General features: G+C 37.9%; 1 protein-coding gene across 2 annotated transcripts in view; it reads right to left on the reverse strand.

Moving 5' to 3' along the window:
* The window catches only part of VWF (von Willebrand factor), a 147471-nt gene extending 126716 nt beyond the window's left edge, over positions 1-20755 (reverse strand). The window contains exons 1-9 of one of the 2 annotated variants that reach the window (XM_042835063.1): positions 20645-20755; positions 19054-19105; positions 17616-17774; positions 16830-16932; positions 16530-16738; positions 10558-10682; positions 6084-6300; positions 3012-3134; positions 668-779 (exon numbers count right to left, since the gene is read on the reverse strand). In XM_042835063.1, coding sequence (XP_042690997.1) covers positions 668-779; positions 3012-3134; positions 6084-6300; positions 10558-10682; positions 16530-16738; positions 16830-16932; positions 17616-17774; positions 19054-19105 — 1100 coding nt within the window. In that variant the 5' untranslated portion in view covers positions 20645-20755. Of the gene's footprint in view, positions 1-667; positions 780-3011; positions 3135-6083; positions 6301-10557; positions 10683-16529; positions 16739-16829; positions 16933-17615; positions 17775-19053; positions 19106-19250; positions 19328-20644 lie in introns of those variants that run through there. The other variant, XM_042835062.1, reaches the window with a different exon arrangement.
* Positions 20756-21228: the final 473 nt, after the last annotated feature.

Below are 21228 nucleotides of genomic sequence, written 5' to 3' on the forward strand. Positions count from 1 at the left end.
TGGAAAGCTGCACATAGTCTTTCTTCTCTATAAGGTGGCCTTAACTGACTCCTTCAGTTTAACTGCAAATATCTGAGCACAGTGTTGTCTGAACTCCATTCACAAACATGTTCACACTTACACAGTTCAGGAATACATTACTCATTTCCCTTCCTTTCTTTAGGCAGTCAGCCTTCCCCTTCAGACTTGTATTCACAAGTGAAAGAAAAATTGTGAGCTGTGCAGCTGGGAAAATCCAGTTTTGTAAGAGGTTTCAAAAGACGTGCCTGAGTTAGGACCTCTTTGAAAGAAACCAGGTTTAGGGGTTAAATAAATGTAGGAAGTCAAAACAAAGACACCACCATTGACACCAATTAGACATGGGAGCCAGTCTGTCTTATCCACAGGAAACAGATAGTTCTCTACTATTTGAAGTATGACCCTCACATTGTTATACGAGCACACACATCCCTCAAAAAGCAGGGCTGATTTGTATTTGTGAGCAGCTCACTTCTTAGAAGGGGGTAGCATTTCCAATAAGAGAGCAGGCTCTATGCCAACGAAAATAAATACTATGAAAAAAATCATCATCCCATATAGAGAGACCCTGATCATCTAAAACAGTCACAAAAAAGGAATGCAGTACTCTACAGCAATAGTAACCATATCAGAACAACACTGAATTTACCATGAGTTACAGTCCTGAAAGATACTGAAGCCAGGAGGATAATGTCTTCCAGAGTGGATGCAAGAACAGTCAGAGATTTCAACACAGTGTTCACCATCAAGGAGCTTCCCCTCTGGATAGATCAGGTAACAGCACATACACATAACACACACAGGGACACAAGCATGAAAAGGATTAGATTTTTTAGTTCTTCATATACTTTGTCAAGACTTCAAAACGTTATCATCTGTAATTAGTCATGAATAACAATTAAAAAGAATGTAGCTTGCCAAAATGCCTCGTGGGGGCAGATCTCTACTTTTCTTAGTGTTGCCTCTCCCACAGATATGCAGAATGGTGTATGTTCCTGGTGTTCCCAAAGAAGCTCTGTGTTCATCCAATTCGTGAGTTCAAAACAAATATTGGAACACACAAGAGTCAAAAATGGGAAGCATGATCAAGTACGACTTGAGCTAATCTAGGAATTTGTTTGAAAAAAAAAAAAAAGTTCTAGATTATATACACACATAGATCAAGTGCAAAAGATAAGCCTGAGAGCTAACAGACCTGTCTAGAAGTAAAGAGTGCCCCGATAGGTTTTGTATTTGTTGCAAAAGGACAGAAGAATAAAAAAAACAAAGTAGGGAACAAAGGAGCAAAGTCGAACAACAACAACATCTATCAGAAGGAGTAAGCAACAAAGAAGCCTTTGCAGGCAGTGTACTTTTAGCTGCCTTGGAATACAGGAAGGTACTGTTCCACAAGACAGGGTCTGTAATAAACATACATTATGATGTAGAGATGCAGTTTCTTTTCTCAACTGCTGCAGAAACAAGAAAGTGAGAGGGCTAACTTCCCAACTTGAATTCAGCTTATAAAATTCTCCACATTACGCAACTGTAATTACATATTCTATACATCTTACAAAGATAATTGGAGTCACCGGGCAGTTATAAAGACTTGTCTGGAATTGCAACATAAACTATCAGTAGAAGAAAGGACAAGTTTCTTTCTCCCAGATCCCCATGTTGATAGGTAGCTGATATTCCTCTATACTAAGAAAAGCTGTTGTAAAAAAAATTCCGATTGCTAGAAATTCCTTTCCCTCTTCTATGAGAGAATACTTGCAAATGCCTGCAGAGACTTTGACCCTTTTCTCTGAAGTCACCCATGACAGTGACACACATGTACTGTCAATTCCTACTTCCTGTCATTTAGTTTCTTCCAGTAATTTACTTATTTTTCATGCAGTATCTTTTCTGTTGAACTTATGTCTCTCTGCTCCTCAGTTTCTATCCCCTTACACCTTTCGTGTAACAGACTGATCAGAGCAGCTACAGAAGGAAGAATAGCCAGAGACCTTCACAGCTGGTAGATTCAATTCCTTCAGTTTCTCCCAACACTCCCAGGGAATATAAAAAAATATAATATCTAGCTCCTATGCAACAAAATACAATCCTCTGCCTATTTCCTGTCAACTTCCCTATGCACCTGTTCAGGTCCTGACATGGAGTGACAGCTTTAAACCTACAATACACAAGAGATAAGCAGCTAAATGAGAGCTCTGAATAGTAGCATTTTAGAATGCATTAGTTTCTCCTCTGACAAGATTTATTCATCATCACTGCCTTGTTTTGGAAATCAAATGACACATTCCGTAAACTTCAGTCGTATTTTGTATCTTAATATAGGACAATAAATAAATCTGCACATTCATATAGACTCCACATTTGAGGTTTGAAATGAAGAGGTAGCACTATTCAAAATAACAACAATGAAAAAGATAGTAAAGGGAGCCAGGACTCTAACTCTCCACCTGCAGCTATTAAGTATAGTAAACAGAGAAGGAAAACTAAAAAAAAAAAAAAAAAAAAAAAAAAAAGCAGTCATTGGGATGCCAACTTTCAGTTAATCAAAGTTCCTCCACAAAGGATTCAGTAGTAAGTAAAATCATGTATCTAAAACCCTAATGACTTTTAGAAATGCAAAGCAAGTTCTATATGTGATTTTTTTAATGAAACACATTCAGTACGTTCAGTTCTTTTTCCTTCTTCTACTTTCCAGAGAAAAACAGTCCAGAAGAAATCTAGACATTGCAGTAGTATGCAGTTGCTCACCAAGAATGAAAGGCAATCTTAAAATGATTAGATTGCACTGATGTTCACATCATAGTTGAGTCTCAAAAAATGGCCCTTCCATAGAATATTCAGGCAGTATTGGAATTGGCTCACTCCAGGGCTTGGTCCCAGAAAAGAGAAGTGTTTCTAATTTCAGGAATACGTGAGACACAGCTTTCTTTCTTCTAACAAAGTGTATAGTAGCATTGCCAAACACTTCCCTATAAACAACCCAGTAAATAAATTACCAGGGCAGCTGCAGCCATCAACGCATTGCCCATGACACACTTCATTGATATTCAGGCTCTGGCAGGTTTTAGCACAAGGAGATATACATGCCTTATACTCCATGCCAACTGGACATCTTGGCTCTGAAATAATGAAAGAAAAATTAGAAGTGCAAATTCCTGAACAGTTCTTCGGTAAGTTTTCTTAATTACCAAAGGCTAAAACACAGAAATGCCATGAAAGTTTATATATATATATATATTTATTTATAAAAATATATTTAAAAAATCCATAATTACGGATTCCTTTCTTAGACACAGAACACTCAGTTTTCAGCATCATCATACGTTAGGTCATTTAGTAAGCGTTTAGAAAAGAAACTGACATCAGCCTCTGTAGAGCAAAATAAGATAACACAGTGCCTTCAAATGGGATACAAGTACTATAGAGTAATAATAGGTAATGAAGAAGGAAAATAAGCTCACCCCTCTCCACAAGGAGTGACAGCTCAAGAAGTGTATGATCCCTACCCAGAGAGATGCCACCCTCTTGGTTGCTACCCTTTAAATGAGAGTAAGGAAGGAAAGATCCAGGAGGTATAGATCCAGGCTCCACTTCCAGTCATTTGGGTGCACTGCCCGCTTCTGAGCTCCCTAGGTTAGCCACACCTTCTCACTTGGTGTTCAAACACTGGTTCAGCTGTGACCCAGCAATTCCACTACAGCCTTTAATAAACTAAGTATTACCAACTAAAACCAAGTGCATTAAGAAAAATTAAACATAGGAAGAAGTTTGACAAATTATCTAAGAAATTTGGACAAAAAAGCACATTCTGTACCTTTGAACTGCTCAGTTACCCTATTTATTTAGAAAATACCTGATGTTTTGTGTTTTCAGAGAGAAGTAGGAAACAATTAAGTCTACAAAATCCCACTCTTTTTCTAAAGAATTCATAGCACAGACTAACATGCATGCTTGAGTGTAATGCAATGAAAATCACAGCAATAACAGGAAAACAGAAGGCTACAGCAAGTGAAGAGCTGCTTAAATGCAACAGCTGTAGGCACCAAAATAAAGGAGGAAAAAAAAAAGCTTCCTACCATCGGAACATCTCAGGTACACAGAGATCCCCAGTAAGATACCTTTGCCTTCACTTCCAACTCCTAAATGAGGTCTGGGAAGGGGTTGATCCTGGCTCCACACCTTCTGGTCACTGAGGTACATTGAATGTACCTGAGCAATCCCGAGTTGACCCTGCCTTCCTACCACATGTTCAGTCATTGTTTCAAGCCCTGACTTAACATTTCTGCTACATATGGTATTCCTACAGCTGATATGTTGTAGACAAGAACTGTTATGTATGCACATATTATATGAACCATTTGTTCATTTTAATGCATAGAAAAATCCCACAAAACTGCATGGGTTTTGAGTGGGAAGGACAGAGTAGAGTTAGCCCTTTCCCAACAAATCCTCCACTGACAGAGATGGAAGAATAATGAAGGAACAGTCTTCTGTGGCACCAGGGCTCAGATACTTGCTTGCAGAAATGAAGTGTGCCCAGCACCACTGTCCTTCTGTTCATGTCATGCCTCCAAGACATAAAATTATCATCATCTAAGACAGCATAATAGCACAGATGAAGAGTCATAGGAAATAAAGCTCTTGCTGTGGCAGCAGACGTGGGTAGTATTTCTGACTTGGAAAAACGTTTTATGAAGTCAAGGATAAGAAATGAGATCTGGGAACAGAGATATTCTCTCATGGCTTTATCAAGATTTATAGAGAGCCTTAGCTTAAACGGGTACTCTGGCTTTCATCCTGAGCAAAGAGATTAGTTAGATCCTCTTTATATCCTAATGGTAAGGTAATAAATTACTTCAAGAATTAAGAGTCTTTGTTGTAGCGTACAATTCCTTTCATAAGCAATATCTTCCAGTCCTAACTATAATCTGAAGGCAGTGTTTTCTGGTTGTTTACCAGAGAAGAAATTTGGCTTGTAGGACTGTCAGTACAAATCATGATGAATAACTACAAATACACTGAATAACTACAAGTACACCTGAAAAAAATGGTCTTTCTAGGTAATATAAGAAGCGTGAAAAAAAAATGTGTCACTGAATACATATAGAATGATTTTTATTATTACCCATTTGTGCATATAAATATTTAACTGGGTGTAGTGGAAATGCTAAGTCATGGCTTGAACTACTAATTGAGAACCTGATAGGAAAACAGGGCCAGTCAGGAGAGCTCAGGTGCATGAAGGGAAGGGGTGGAGCCAGGATCCATCCCTTCCCAGACTTCATTTAAGGTTTGGCAGTGGAGTTAAGGATATCTCATCTAAAGATCTCTGCTTACTTAAGGGCCTTACAGGTCTTTTGAAGGTAAGCAGTTTCTCTTATTTCTGAGCAGATCCTCACTCACTGTAGCCTGTGACTTCACTGCTCTGTTATTTTGTGGTATGCTGAGGTTCTTTGGTAGAGCTATCTACCTATATGAACTCCAGCAGGTTGGGGCAAACATGATCTTTCCTCTATAAAATCGTCTTAGTCAATTTGCAATCAAAACCTCAGAAAACTGAGTTAATAAATGCAATATTTCAAGATCCAATCAGGATCTCTTACCTAGAAAAGAAAAAAATTGTGTAGACAAATCAACATCTCAATTCTGATGTTTTAGGTAAATCAAAGATAAAAATAATTGTCTTTACTAAATAGTAGAGAGTGCTGTTCATGATGATACTAATAAGATCGCACATATGAGCTGCATGTAAAATAGAACATTCTAGATGTTGTAGTTAGTGTGATCAGATAAATCTATAAGAAGCTTAGGATCTTTGTATGTGGTTCAAACTAGCCTTCCTTAAGGAAAACTTTTAGCAAAGGGGTGCATGATGGGGGGCTTGGAATGGAGAACTAGCAAAGGCACTTCAAATAAATTGAAGTGATTGGCACTTCACAGTTTAACCTGCCTGCTTTAATCAACACCCTAAAAAAGTATCAGTTGTTCTTAGCTACAACACATACATCTTCAAGACAAGCATGACCTCCATTAGGATAAGTAACTTGGGAACAATCCTGTCAACTTACTGCATGAGCTTTCTTCAGGCCACCCATCCAAAATCACTCCTTCATGAGCACAGTTCCTTGCGTAATCAAGAAACACTAAGCAATGACCATTCATGCTGTAGGTAGAGGAACAGATGTCTCTTTCACAGAGATAGATGTATGGCTCTGGATCCACTAGATGATGGCACTGTGCAAAGGTCAAAGATGTTCTTAGCAGCTCACAGGTTTCCATGACATCCTGCATAGCAAGTGAGGAACAAGGAGGCAGAGGGGACAAAATAATTTAATTACTGTAATCATAAGAAGAAAAAAAACTTTTTCCGAAGAATTTGTCACCACAATTCTTAAATAATAATGTCAAGGTTACTATTTAACAAGAAGATGTTAAACAACATCACAGTCAATAGCTAATTATCACCACATCCATGTATACACAGAGGTACATTAACACTGCAATTAATACAAAACAGTATAAGTTATGTCAGTTGATCAGTCATAAAATGCAGGAAAGCAAGGAACTGCTTACTATCCAGTGAAGAACCACATGGTGTCTAGAGTACCAGGAAAAGATGCACAACAAGGGGGAGAAACTTTCCAGTAAGGAAAGAAGAAAAATGAACAGATCCTCTTCCAGGAAATGGAGAACTGAGGAAGTTCTAGATTGAAAGATCAACTTTGACTGGGATCTGAGGAATTAAGTTTGTTTTCTGTTTATGGTTTCATGTTTCTGTCACTCCTGCTGGCTTGTCTAATATATGGTATATATGATAGGTCAATATAACTCACATAAATGGTATGAGAATAACCCAAGAAGGAAAGCAGTATTTTCTGCTTTTCTAGGAAGTTAAACCATATGCTGACAGTTAGTGCAAGGACAAGTCTGCATAGTGAGATGGGGAGAAGTGTGCTCTGAAAGTGTCCTTTATGATAGCAGCAAGCTAAGTTGTGAATTAGCTGTACACAGAACACAGCCTAAAAAGAATTCACTTCATTCTGAGGGAGGTTCTCAAGTAAATCTTCTCTTATGTTTACATTATGTCATAGTTCATTAAGTCTTATATCTTTACTGCAGCTTTCTGGAAGGATGAAAATGTGCTCAAATAAGCAGGAGAATTATTTCTGAAACAACCTTGACACAGATATTTGAAGTTTAACTTTCTACTTATTCATCATTGTTTTATACAAGCAGTTGTAGCCATGCTGTAAATTTCAGGTCTATTACAAAAAGGGGGGTAGGTTAGGTTTTTAAGTTCATTGATTTGCAGTAATGACCCTCTATTCCTGAATGCCTAAACAAGTACTTGAGGTGAGAGCATGTAAAAGTTGCTGTGTTATGACTGTGTTTGTGACCCATCATTAATGATTTTTAAAACCTTTTTTTCCCTACAGAATTATTCACTCTTGTTCAATAACATATCCATTGATTGATCTCTAACTGATTATCAAGAATACAAGTTGTATGCTAGAAAACAACATACAGTCACAATTTTCTCTATTTAAGGTTTGTTTAAGGTTTTCTTGCTATTCAATTTGCTTAAGATATTCAACTCCATAAAAGGAATTATAGCTGAAATTTTCCTGTCTTCTAGATATCTCAGTTACATATTGCTATGGATTAATGGATATATCTTACTCTGCAAATTATGTATATTTCAAACATTTCCTTAAAACTTAATGATGAAGCTGAATTAGCAGAGCTTTTTGTTCTTTAGTTAGGGGACAGTACACATGAAGAGAACAGAGCAGTTTCACCCACTGCTGTAGCATTCCTGGTTACAGGACTTGCTTTGCACAAAAAAAAAAAAAAAATCCATCCTGAAATAGTGCTTAGAATACAGAGAACAGTGAGAGTAAAACTACTGTATAATATGTATATAGGCAAATCTATTTACATTGCTTCCTTTACTTCTCCATCAGTTCTTAAGGGTTTATTTAAATGGCTTGGCATTGTCCATACACTGGCAAGTCCTACTAGTCACAATCTCACTGACTTTCTTTGTTCTCTACTCCCACCACATAGAATTGTTGTTGGTATTTCACACATTCTTATAATTTCTGCAGCACTAATGTCTGAAACATAGCTTGTTTTTCACTGTCACCACTGCTGAAATTCACCAGTCACCCACTCACTGTGCTAACATCTGTTGTTTGGTAGAACAGGAGGACAAAAGCTGTAAAGGAGATGAAATATTCCTGACCAACAGCTGAAACAACCGGCAGCTCCAGCAGACTTCCACATGGCAAAGTACAATCAGAATTTCTACAAGTAGCCCAGCTGGGAGCTCTTGGTGCATAAGCCTTTTCTGGACACAATAGGCACCCACTCATGGCAATGGGCAGCACTGAGATCTCTGCACTGCCATCCCTGGCTTCCAGCTGGAGAGCCACCTTCTCCCTAACTCACCAGTTCCTTGATCAAGTTTCATCTAGTCAGTCACCAATTCTGCAACTTGAGAGGCTTACAAAATAAAATTGAATGAGGCACAACACAAAGTTCACCATCTCCAAGTTCTTCTAAACTTAGTTATAAAACAGTGCAACACTTTAGGCTCCAGATAAGGAATCTAAAGCCATTTCCCTAATTATGCTGGCTGTGTATCTGTGGTGCAAGGACAGAGAGAATTACAACTTTGCAGCATGTGAGGCAAGGAAAGAGAAAAAGGCTGAAGCAGAGGCTTCAGGGAGGGAGGCAAGGAGACAGACAAGTTGTACATTCTGAGACCAGAGCAAGCAAATAAAGCAAGCTATTCAAAATCTCGGTATTCTTTAGCAAGTACTAATTTGGCTGGACTTCTGCTAATAGCACTGTGTTCATTCTTGCGTAGTGAATAAATCTAGCCAACAATAAATACTGTGAGCTCATGAATTCACAATAGAGAAAAGATAATTTCATCCAGCTAATATTCTTGTGGGCAAGCAAACTTTGTCCAAGAAAGGAACAATATTTAATATAATCTGTTAATTAAAAAAAAAAAAAAAAACAACAAAACAACACATTAATTGCAGTCTACTCCTCAGATTGGATTTCATCTTGCATCTTCACTTTAAGGGAAAAGACGCACCTTCAGCAAGCTTGTTAATGATACAAAACTGGGAGAAGTGGGTAACATTTTGCTTCCATTCAGTGTGATCTGGACAAGCTAGAGAACTGGGCAGACAGGAACCATATGAGGTTCAATGAAGACAAGTATAGGGTCCTACACCTTAGAAGGAGCCACATGCATCAGTATGAGTTAGGAGTTGACCTACTGGAAAGGAGCTGGATATCCTGAAGGATGGCAGACTGACCATGAGCCAGCAGTATGCCTCTGCAGTCAAGAAGATCAGTGGTAACCTGAGGTACATCCTCCCACTCTACTCTGTCCTGGTAAAGCCAAATCTGGAGTACTGTGGCCAGTTCTAGGCTCCCCAGTTCATAAAAGACAGGGAACTACTGGAGGGAGTCCAGCGGAAGGCCATAAGGATTATTAGGGTTGTGGAGCATCTCCATTACGAGGAAAGTGAGAGACCTGAGACTGTTCAGCCTGGAAAAGACTGATGTGGCAACCATCAATGCACATCTGCCTGGCCTGTTTATGGTTTATAGAATAAAAGATGAAAGAATCACAGAATTAGCTGTTCGGTGTTTCTTTAACTAGTTAGAGCTAGTATAGTACATTAACTGAAGTCTTCCTCCTGGCAGGGGAAACAGCAGGGTGTCATGAAGTGTGCACATCTACAGAGAAGATCATCTCTGTCAGAAAGCCTTACTTAAGCATCTTCCTGCTCTGGTGATGCACAGGGGTATCAACTGCAACGCACACGCAAATGCTGTTTGCAGTGGTGGTGGCAACAGATGTCACTCAACACTTCCCTGCTCACAGAATAATAGAAGGAGTTGCTCATCTAATTCTAAAGACATCCATTAAACACTTTTTCCCAAGTAACGTTGGTGTAACTTCGGAAACAACTCATACTTCAGGCTCAAATGAGTTGTTTGTTTATCTGTTTGGAGTTTGGGATTGTTTTTCCAGAGTGGAGGGGTGGCAGTATGTACTAGATTTGTAAAAATAATTCAGCCAAGTAGGATGCAAACTGCATTCAGTAATAAGGAAGCACATCTGCATTCTGTGCCAAGCCTTAAGAGTGTTGGGAGCACCCACACCACAGCATGGCATACTGCATCGCTGCCACCTCCAACATATGCCTGACCACTGCATCTTATGCTTCCTGCCAGACTAAGCATTGATTCCCACACTTTGTGGGAATCACAATTTGCCACATACTTGCCATGCGGCAGCACAAACAGTGTTTTGCATAGCTATTGCAGATCACTCTGTACCTCTGAAATCCTAAACAGGTATCTCCTGCACCTGGCATCCTAACCACTTTGCTGATGGAGTAATACATCAGCTGTAGGACTCAAGAAAGTATCTATATTCCCCTGCCAAAGAGCAGACAAACTGCCTTCAGGTGGGTAATGTTGAAAACTCAAATGGTATCTTATGGCACAAACCTTCTCTGCAATATCAGATGAAACGTTGCACATGCTGCTTGGAGTCTGCACTCTCTTGCACAACTTATTTTCACTGCGCAATGCCCATGAGTTTGCAAAATCATAGATGTTTCCCACAAGGCTCCCTGTGAACCAACAAGAGGAGAAACACATAGTTTTTCAAGGTGCTGAGTAACAAAGGGTCATTATTGGCTATTATAAATGCCATTGGCAGGTGTAAGCTGTTTTAAAAATCTGTAGCACTAAAATAATTACAATTCCAAATAGCCTGACTGTATGAAAACCAACTTCCTCTGGACATGCACAGTGACAGATTTCTAAAATCCATCCCTGTACAGCAGGGCAGACCAAAGCCTGCAGAAGGCAGCTCCTAGCATTCCCCACCTTTGTATGAACATGCTGGAAGTTATTTGCTGGTCGAACATACTCTGGAGAAACCTAGGCACATCTAGACATTTTCATACTATTTTGAAGTTGTCACAAAACAGTAGAGATTAGAAAGGCAAACAAAACAATGCTGCTCTCATGAACCAGTGGAAGTATTAGCATTCCTGATCACAGTTAACCTTCATTTTCTTGATTTCTGAAAGGAAATCTCATTTGAAAGAAACGTAACATACACCATAACTAATTTTGCTTTGGATCTTGTCCTGAATCATGCTTCTCTGCAGGATTATAAGCAGCTCTTGGCACAGACATGGCTAGATTTGCACCTGTTTTGTTTAGGAGCCAATCTAAAGGACTTAATGCAGGCATGTCTAAAGTGCAGTCTGCACACCACATGCTGCCCAGATCAGCTCACCTGCAGCCAGCACTCCTTCCTGTCCCATCATCATTACAGCAGCTTCACCTCACCAAGTAGCCAGGCCTGGTACCAGGATGCAGGTAGAGTTCAGCACAGTGCTGACAAATAATATAGCACTAAGCTGAATTTGCAAGTAAATTCCGTCTGTATTCAAAAAACTACAATTTGAGAAGACATTATATACAGAAACATGCTGTCAAGTTTATTGCATATCAAGAATACTTCATAAAGACAAAACAGGAGAATTGAAAGTCTGTCATCTCAAAAAATATTTTAAAAAAATTAAAACTTGAACAGACTCTGTTATAAAAGCTGGTTAATGCAATAATAAATTCGATTGCAAAAAAAAAGTTTTTCCTGATGGCAAGTTTGTTAAGCAGTGTATAGAGAGCATAAAACGTGTCCTGATAAAAAACAGCTTTTCCTAAAATCAGCTTGTCTCACCTGATCTCATCAGACTATAGCCAGGTAAACTGAAGAAACTGGAAAATCTATTGAAAAAAAAATTGGAGGGTAAAGGTGCTAATTTCAAATTTTGTGCTTTAGCTGTAGATGAAAATACATATGCTACAGATATCGCTAACTTGCCATTTTTATTAGAGGTATTGATGACAAATATGTCACTGTAAAAAAGGCTTATTGTTGCAATTGAAAAGACACAGCTAAATTTCTTGATTTGCATGAAGCAGTAAAAAGTACATTAAAGCAATTTTCTCAGAGTCACCATTTACTTTTCAGAAGTAAAGAGTCTAAACCAGGGAAAAATGCTAAAAATCTCCACAAAGTAAAATGAAATCCTTCATTGAATTAAAAGAAAACTTTGTGTCAGAATGTGAAGATTAAAAATGGCTCACAGATCTGCATTTTTGATGGATTTGACTGCTCATTTAAATGAGTTAAATATCTACCTTCAAAGTGAAAATTCTTATCTGTGCCATATTGCAGACAATAGCAGCATTTGAAATGGCAAGCTGAAGTTACATCAAATAATTTCATGCATTTTTATACACTAGCTAAACACAGTCCTGCAAGCATTAAAAAAAAAAAAAAAGCAGACATTCTTTCCATTTTGATAAAGAAAGCTGAGAATAGATTTTTTTTTTTCCAAAAATCTTGAAACCTTTCTTGTATATTTGTGACTCCAAATATAAAGAGCTTGAGAACTCATGAGGAATGGCAACCACTGTATTCAAACTAGACTTATGCATTAGTTCCACAAAAACAAAGTCAAATACCCCATTAGTTTTCTGTCTTTATTGCTCTGTGCTTTTATTGAAATATAATAGACAATAAGTTTTGTTACTTATATACATTAATCATGTATTTTATATGCAGCTCATGTCAACTCCTGTTCACTCAGTACTGCCCAGGCAAGCCAAAGGGTTGGACAACCATAAGTTAATCTGTATGGCTTTTGCTTCTTGGGAAATACAAGGCACATTGCTGCTTCTTATTCTTCAACCAAGGACAGGGTTAAACAAGAAAAAGAATGCTTCCTCAAATTGCCTCCCAGGACTGTGGGACTACTTCTGTTTTGATGGGTACTTGCTACAGAATAGATAGTTTTCTAAATCTTTCCCTATTTTGTGACTTCAAATGTTTTTCATGTGAGAATGTTAGTGCTTACTGCTAACACATTCAAGACATCATGCTGAGGATATCTTGAAACATAATCCCCATTGTACCTAAAAAAAAAAAAAAAAGGGTGAAATAATATCCTTATAATTTGTTGTAAAAAATATATATATTTACATTCTTAATCTAAATTTGAGTGATGTACTCTAAGTTCAGTACAAAAACAGTTTACTAAACACTATGACCATTCCTAATTCCTGAAGGGTTGTCATTAGAAGTATACAGAAAATGCTAAGGGTGGGTATAATAAAGACAGCAGACTTGACTTTTTCTTTTAACCTAGATACTATGGAATCAAACAATAGTTAGGTTAGGCACTTAAAAAAAAAAAGAACAGCAAGAAGGAAACTTAAATTTACCGCAGATGGCAAAGATTAGTCTAATGATTGTCATGGTTTTATGATTTGTTGTCAGTATTCCACATCATAACATCTTGTAATGCAAGGGATTTAAAGAGTCAATGCTAAAGCTCCTTGTATTGTTGATATTTCCAGGCACCTACTTCCCAGAAGAGAAGAACTACAAATCCAGAAGATTTCACTGTTTCATTTCCCATTTAGAGGGAAAACTGCTCAGAAATCATGACTGTCCCTTTTTTCCTTCTTTTACTGCTCTTCTCTGCTATGAGTGCTCCCTAGCCATCACAACTTCAGCATTAGAGTAAGACCTTCGGTTTTGGACACTCATTTATTAGCTTCAACACTAATTAAATTGTATTATATTATCTCCCATTATGCTATCATATTTACTAAATTTGTTTTTCTCCCTTAACTTGTTATCACTGTTTTGTTTTTCTCCTTGCTTTTTCCTTATGCCCCTTCTCCATTTCCTGGGGAGGAGGACCATGGCTCTTCCCTGCCTCATTAGTCATGGAACTGGGCCAAACTGGCCCAAAACCATTTGACAGGATGAAAACTACTGTGATGAGTAGAAAGATATCAAATTAAATCATAACTTTTTTCAGCAAGTAAATAATGTCCAAAAACACAGAAACTTCCCTCTCATCTTACCCACCATCTCAACATAATTCAAATAAAATCAATGAAATTCTGTCATTATCCACTTTTCGAAGAGCAAGTTACGTCAAACCAAACTATTTTTCTGAGCGAAAGTGACCAATACTATTAAAATAGAGGTATTTCTTTTTTTAATAATATGGGAAAATAGTGCACTTTTTTATGTTGATATAAGCATTTTCATTTTGTTGCAACTGTGATAAAAAGCAGGATATTTCCAGAACAGCTGAGATTATGGTTTAGATTCAGTCCAGAGTGATTGAGACTTTAAAATAAATTTGGGATGTGATCATCTGGTGCCAAAACTAATTCCTGGAAACAGACCATTAAACTACAATGAGTTAATCACAGGATTTCCCTTCTGTACAGAAAATGACACAAAACTCCTGCACTGGCTTTTAAAAAAAAGTGAGCTACAATCTATGAGAGGTAGAGAAACACTTCAGCAGAAGCTCTCCTTTCACCACACTCGCACAGACAGTGGCTCTTAGAGGACTATTAGCCCCCAGACAGTTTGCCGTATCAGTTTAAATCAAAGCCATTTGATGATTAAAATATCTTGAGTTATTTGCTCAGCTGAAAAACCTGTTGAACTTCCAATACTTTCAAGTATGGAGCTCACAGATCTTACTGTATTTAATGAAACATGTAATAGATAAGAACTTAAGACCTAAACTAACAGTGAAAACATACCTAGATTTTAACAGGAAGCTACGGGTACACAGGACAGCCAGACTCAGTCTACAGCCAACATTAAGTCAACCCCTCTGCGCAGATCACTAAGACATTGTGCCAAGCTCATATCCTGGGGTTGCATTGACCTTCACAAGATCTAATCAGGCTAAAAGGTGAACAAAGACTGCAGTTGAAGAAAAGCGTAAGTGCTTTTATAACATTATCTGCTTAGATCTCCTTCTAAAGAGCATCACCTTTACTAGCTGTTTGCACTCCCCCTCACCTGAAAGTTAACTGTGGCACTTTAAGGAATGGTCTGAGCAAATGGAAAGCTGATTTTACTTGGAGCACGTCAGGAAGAGTGCACGAGCCACCCTGCTAGAAGAGCTGTCAAGGAGATAATTTCTAACATAATTAATTCTAGATCAAATTACATGAAAGATTGATCAGAGTAGAAAGTAGTCAGAATTAGGATAATACAGTAATTTTTCAGGTTAAAAGTACAGATCTGCACACCCATACATTTTACAGAAATAAAGGTCTTCATCATACAAGAGCCATTTATGGTCTCATCACCTTCTCCACTGTTTTTTCAGCTCTTCCAAGAAGTAACCCTGCCATGTACTTCACATCAGAAATCTAGGTATGGGAAAGTGCTCCTTTTCTAAGAGTTTTCTAATATAGTTTTCTAAGAATGTTAAACAAATACAGCACAAAAGGTGTAAACACAAGCAGAAGGGCATATCCTGTATTTGAACAGTGCTAGGCAGTACAGTCTCCTTTGCTGCTCTTATCGCTTATAGTAGTCTCACTTCCTGTTATTGTCTCAAGATGCAAGCTTCAGATCTCAGTACGAAGTCACTAAGCCCAGCTAAGATATTCTGTAAGATCTTATTACTGGCATTGCTGAAAGGCTAAATCAATTTACAATATGTGAAGACAGTTTCATCTGTACATTGAAGCCATGCTTATGAATCCTAGGCATCAGTAATACACATCTTCAGGACAGCACCAGATACTTCTCCATGCTGTTTTGTCTCTCTCATTTTCTATATCATTTTAAGACGTACTATGTTAAATTGATAATGTAAAGTAATTAAACTTAGTTTACTCTAAATATATTCAAATGCATGCTAATAATTATTAAACATTCTGAAATACGTCAAAATCAAGATGGTCCTTGAAAGTTATGTTCATTACTTCTCCAAAACACTTAATCTTCACTCATACTGACAGACTTCATATAATGGTGCAGAGCGCAGCAAAAACGATCTTGTCTCTCCCTCTTTTTAGGAGCTACTCAGATACAAAGTGTACTTCTAACACAGCAACCTGTCTCAGAATAAAAAAGTAGTAAGTGCTTCATAGCAGCATACTGTGCCTAATCCATGTATAAGTCTTCCAGGAGCAACACTCTGGATTTAAGTATTCTGTATCTGAAAGACTACTCATTTCCCACTAGTCTAACTGATTTTTAAATAAGATGAATTCATGGGTATTTCTTGTATAATTTTTGCTGGATTTTCTCATCTGTTCCCCAGCACTGCTATGTTACACATAATTTAGCCCAGAGCTTCATCTCTATTTTATCATTTGATGTTTCCAAGCATTAAATTCAGAGCACTGGTTTTGTTCAGGAATGAAATTCTATGGTTCTGTGAGATTACATCATTTCCCTTTACAAGGAAGGGAAGATGAAACAACTTGGACAGGTTTTTTTTTCATCGAAATGAGTATCTGATAAGTTTGTAGAAACAATTTTCTGGATCAGCAGAATTGTTGAGTCACCCATTAGGAAAAGTGCAGAATACATCACAGTACAAGCACAGTCTCAGTCTTACCTTCCTGAGTTCTGAAGTCATCTTCAGCAAATTTATTGAAGTTTCCACACAGCCCACAGGTCTTATTATAGTATTTTTCTTGAAGGAATATCTGAATATTCCCACCGATATCAATCTTCACCACAAAGCCATAATCATTGCTGGATATTTTATGATAACCTGCCTCCTTCTCTATAAATATGCCATTGGAAGCAAAAGGTACGGAAACCCTGTGATGAACAACAAGAATTTCTCAGAATATGACATTAAGCATATTGTTTTTTCCTGCTGGAATATTTGCTGTTCCAATAATACTAGTACCTTTTGTCTTCCTGTGTTACACTTCCATCCAACAAGAAATGAAGGTTGAAATATTCTCCAAGATACAAAGAGAAACCGATTTTCTCCCCTTCCTTGTAGTTACCTGAAGAGATGTGATATTAGCAAACACTGTTAGCTCTGAGACTGAGGAGAGTAACTTGTAAGAATGTTTTGCAATACTGGAAGCATACTGTCTATCATTTTCAAGAGACTTGCAATTCTAAGATGAAATAAAAATAGATAATGTGAAATACAGAGGTAGTCTCGATAAGGGTAGCTACTATCAACTCTGAGCTGCCCAGCCTCTAGCTGTGGACTCATGCTTTTCCCTTTATTTTCTCTAGTCATTGAATTCTCCATCTCACCGTGCATGCTAGAAGAGCTCCCAAGAAGATGAATCAGTTATCCACTCTGATCCCTGGTCTTTCCCTTCCTGGTTTCCTCCCCAGAACAACAAGTTCCCTCCTCAAAACACCTATAGCTCAACAGTAAGAAGAGGGAGTGGAATCTACTGAATTGAGATAAGAACTAGGCATGGATAACTTTGTTCTTGATAAGCCCTCTAACCATCTCAGTTGCTCTTTAAGAACTTGATGCCAATATTGGTCATCCAATTGAGCAGAGCTATTTCACTCCCAGTGAAACTTTTTTTTAATGCAGCAGCTTAGCCTATCTCACAAAGGGAAATATTATTTTCCTTCTCAATGACAGAACTCAGCACAGGGTAATGTCACAGGCTTACAATATTCTGCAAGCGTTACTATTTTATATCTTGCTCAGACTCACCCAAGAGTGTGAAGGAGTGTTTGTGACAGTCACCAGCAAGGAGGTAACTGCAGTCCCCAGCAAAACTGTAGAAAGAACCATCAAAGGTTTTGATGTGATCATTCCCAAAAAGGCTGCAACGGGAAACTGATGACTCCAGAAGCAAAGAACCTGAGGATCCTGAATATCAAAACACAATATAACTTCCGAAGTAAAACAAACACCTCATAGTTTAAGAACTTACCTGGTGGTTTTTTTGTTTGTTTTAAACCCTGAATATAATCTGTCTTGGACCTTAATCTCTAGCTTCTAGGTAGGCTGTATACCTGACATGACAGCCCATATGATCAGGAATATATTTTTTTCATTACATACATCAGCAAAAGAGCTTTTTATCTGTATTTCTACTAACCTAAACCCTGCATGGCTAATTTTAGTGCTTTAAAAAATGCCATGCACTCATATTTGTGCCTCAGTAGTAATAGTGAAGCCTGCTAGTACGGGAAGCCAGACATCACTGATTGTAGCCTTACTGATCCTACACAGTACTTGTTGAAAGTCGAAGAGCCAAAAGAACCTTACTGATGTCACCAGTATCAGGAGAACATTGGCTGATCAAGGACTGCAGGATTAGATGTGCAAAAGAAGGGAAAGTGTCTTGCAGAAAAAAAAAAAAAAAGAAAAAAAAAAAAAAAATGACAATACATTATATGACAGCTGCTCTGAAAGCAACACTTCCTATCTTACTATGTTGACCTGCAACATCAGAAGTAGATTGAACTTTCCCAATAGCAATTCATTAAATTTTGTGACTATGTGACAGACAGCAGCAGATGGGCAGTCTGACAAAATGTGTCTGTGTCTGACTCTGAAGTGTGTATGAAGCAAAGTTGTGGAACTGAAATCCTCCACAAGGAAAACGATTGCATCCACTGACATTTATCAACACTTGCTCAACATTTATGAGGACTAAACAGTAGACATTAGCATGTGAGGAGGTGTGGGTGATTTGTTACAGCAGCGGTAACAGCAATTTGAAAGAAAAGCCACATTTCAGACAGCCACACAGTTGTCGTGCTTAGAGGAAAAAAAAAAAAAGACAAACAACAGCATGAAAGCTTATTTATTACTGGCAAAAATGCATGGCTTTGGTGGTGATAACTATGTTGAAAAAGATAGCTGACAAATTAGCCAAAGAGGTATTCCATACTGTACGACATCATGCGGAAGTTATGAGAGGTATGGGAAGCCTCTGATCTTCCCTTTTGCTGTTTGGAGTCTAGATGGGCATTGGTCAGCAGGTAGTGAGCAATAGATCGTGCATCACTTGTTATGTATGTAGTCATAATCACAGCAGTTATTGTGCTCCTGTATCTGTTATAGTTCACATGGCTATTGATAGGAGGAACTACTTTCAGAGCAACCTATATAGTTTCAAGACATCAAACATTTTTCCTACCTGTTACTACAGTGACCAGCAGTAGATCTGTCAGCACTGCCAAGGGGTGCATCTGTCAAAAATCAAGAGCCATTAGAACATCGTATAATCAACAAATTCATACAGTGGTGCGTTTAGGCTGGTGTCTAATGACCGCGTAGCTAGAAACTTTATCACAGTGGAAAAGGATAATCGAAAAAATAAATGAAAACACTTACCTGGGTCCTAGGCTCACAGGAAAACTCCAAATGAAACAATCTCCAGAAAGAGATCATTTCTCAGTGGCAGTCAGTCCTTAAATGGCATCTAGGAGAGGTGGAGCCAGGCTCCACCCTTTCCAGTCCAGGTGAATTGCCTTTACCTGTGCTCCCATGGCTGACTCAGTGTTTGCCTCAGGTGATCAATTGGAGGTTCAGGCCATGATTCAACAGTTCCCATACAAATATTCTTAGTCTGGGGTGTAGTCTGTTGCACGACAACCCACCATTTCCTAACTTTTTTTCCTGTAAAGCTATTTTTGATGATCTACACCATTTTCAGAAAGCTTTAATCAAGTTTATGTAAACTTTCACAGTAACTTGGTTATCCATCCATGACAAGAAAGCAATTAGGAGATAAACTCTTATTAGTTTCCATTTTCACTTATCGCTGCAAGAAAAAGATAGTTTCCACAAGAAATTCAGCCTAACATACACACATATTCTGTTTTACACAAGTTTGCATGCATGATATTCTCTTGTAGGTACACACATCTTATTAATGTCAATTATGCAGATCCAGCTCACGGTCATGTAAATAAGAGTGCAGCTTGCCTTATTTATAATAGAAAGGAAACCGTGTGATAAACACCAGTCATATAACAGTGCAAATGCCAATCTGCTATAATTCTGCAAGATAGCTAAGAACTAGCAACTACATGGGAATAATATTAAACAATAAGCATTATTCTCAGATCACACACTTGCTGGTATGATAGCATAAATCAATCAATCAGGAAACTCACTAAGACACAAACTGGAGTATTAGCAGGCATTCTTTATTATCAGCACTAGACGCAAGGGGGTTGAGCTCCTCCTATCACACATGCCTTGCACAAAAGATCTTGAGCTTATATACGTTACCCGTATTACATATGTAGAGGTTTTCCCAGATGTATGTTACATATTCAATTATTGATTCCAAGCAGAACCTCCTTATTTTCTCAGTACAAAGTCTCAGCAGAACTTCCTTATCTATTAGGTCCAGAGACACAGTTCTCTCTGTTATCTAAACCAATTACAGGGCTATCCAATCAACAAACACTAGCTAGCTTATAATATAATGACAACTTGTGTCAGGTATATTTTTAGTACATGCACTGCATAACTGTGACTGAATCCAATATTGTACTAGGTTTTTAGCCCCTCAATTTTACAAAGGAAGGAAAGATAGAATACAAGATATAAAACCTATCTTCAGTCCCTTTTTATGTCCCAGTCAGTTCTAAACTGCCTGCTTGAAGTTTTCACCTGTGGAGCAGGCACTACTAACAAATCCAGATACAATCAATAAGATCTGCCAGTATATTGTCCTCCTTAATTTTTATTTCTAGTTAAACTGGTAATAAACGCACCTTCTTCTACGTGAAACTCCTCTTGTACACAAAAAAGAAGTTCCTCCAGTTGCCACCTTTAGCTTACACCACCATAGTTCCCTCAACGGAGGGGACTGAAGTGACTTTGGAGTGAAATTTCTTGGTTTTGTACAAGCCAGGAACTCTTTATTTATTTAAAAGGAAAGATAAAAACCAAACGTCACATCCGTCTGATTCTCAAGACAATAGTTTAAAAATTACTATCGTGTAAATCATGTAGCCTTCAATGCCAGAAAATTACAATGGGGGGAAGTAGTATTGAAAACTTACATGATAGATAAGTCTTCAAAATATGTTTTTCATGTGTAAATGTGACAGATCTCACAGGCTGAGCCAATAGCACACTTGTTTGAAAAACTGTTGTTAAAAAGAATAGGATGCATTATGACTCAAAGACCAGAGTGCCATATAGCATTTTTTCCAGTGAACAACTGCTTTAAAGGTTAAAAAAAAAAAACGAAAAAAAACCACCCAGCTTGTAAAGATGCGCTTTTGTTCTCTTATTACAAACACACATGGAACAGATACAAGTGTTGCATTCTTTTAGAGCAACACATTCAGTC

The sequence above is a fragment of the Centrocercus urophasianus genome, unplaced genomic scaffold, assembly GCF_019232065.1.
Source record: "Centrocercus urophasianus isolate 14NV4802_14NV808 unplaced genomic scaffold, USGS_Curo_1.0 seq_5, whole genome shotgun sequence".
Lineage (NCBI taxonomy): Eukaryota > Metazoa > Chordata > Aves > Galliformes > Phasianidae > Centrocercus > Centrocercus urophasianus.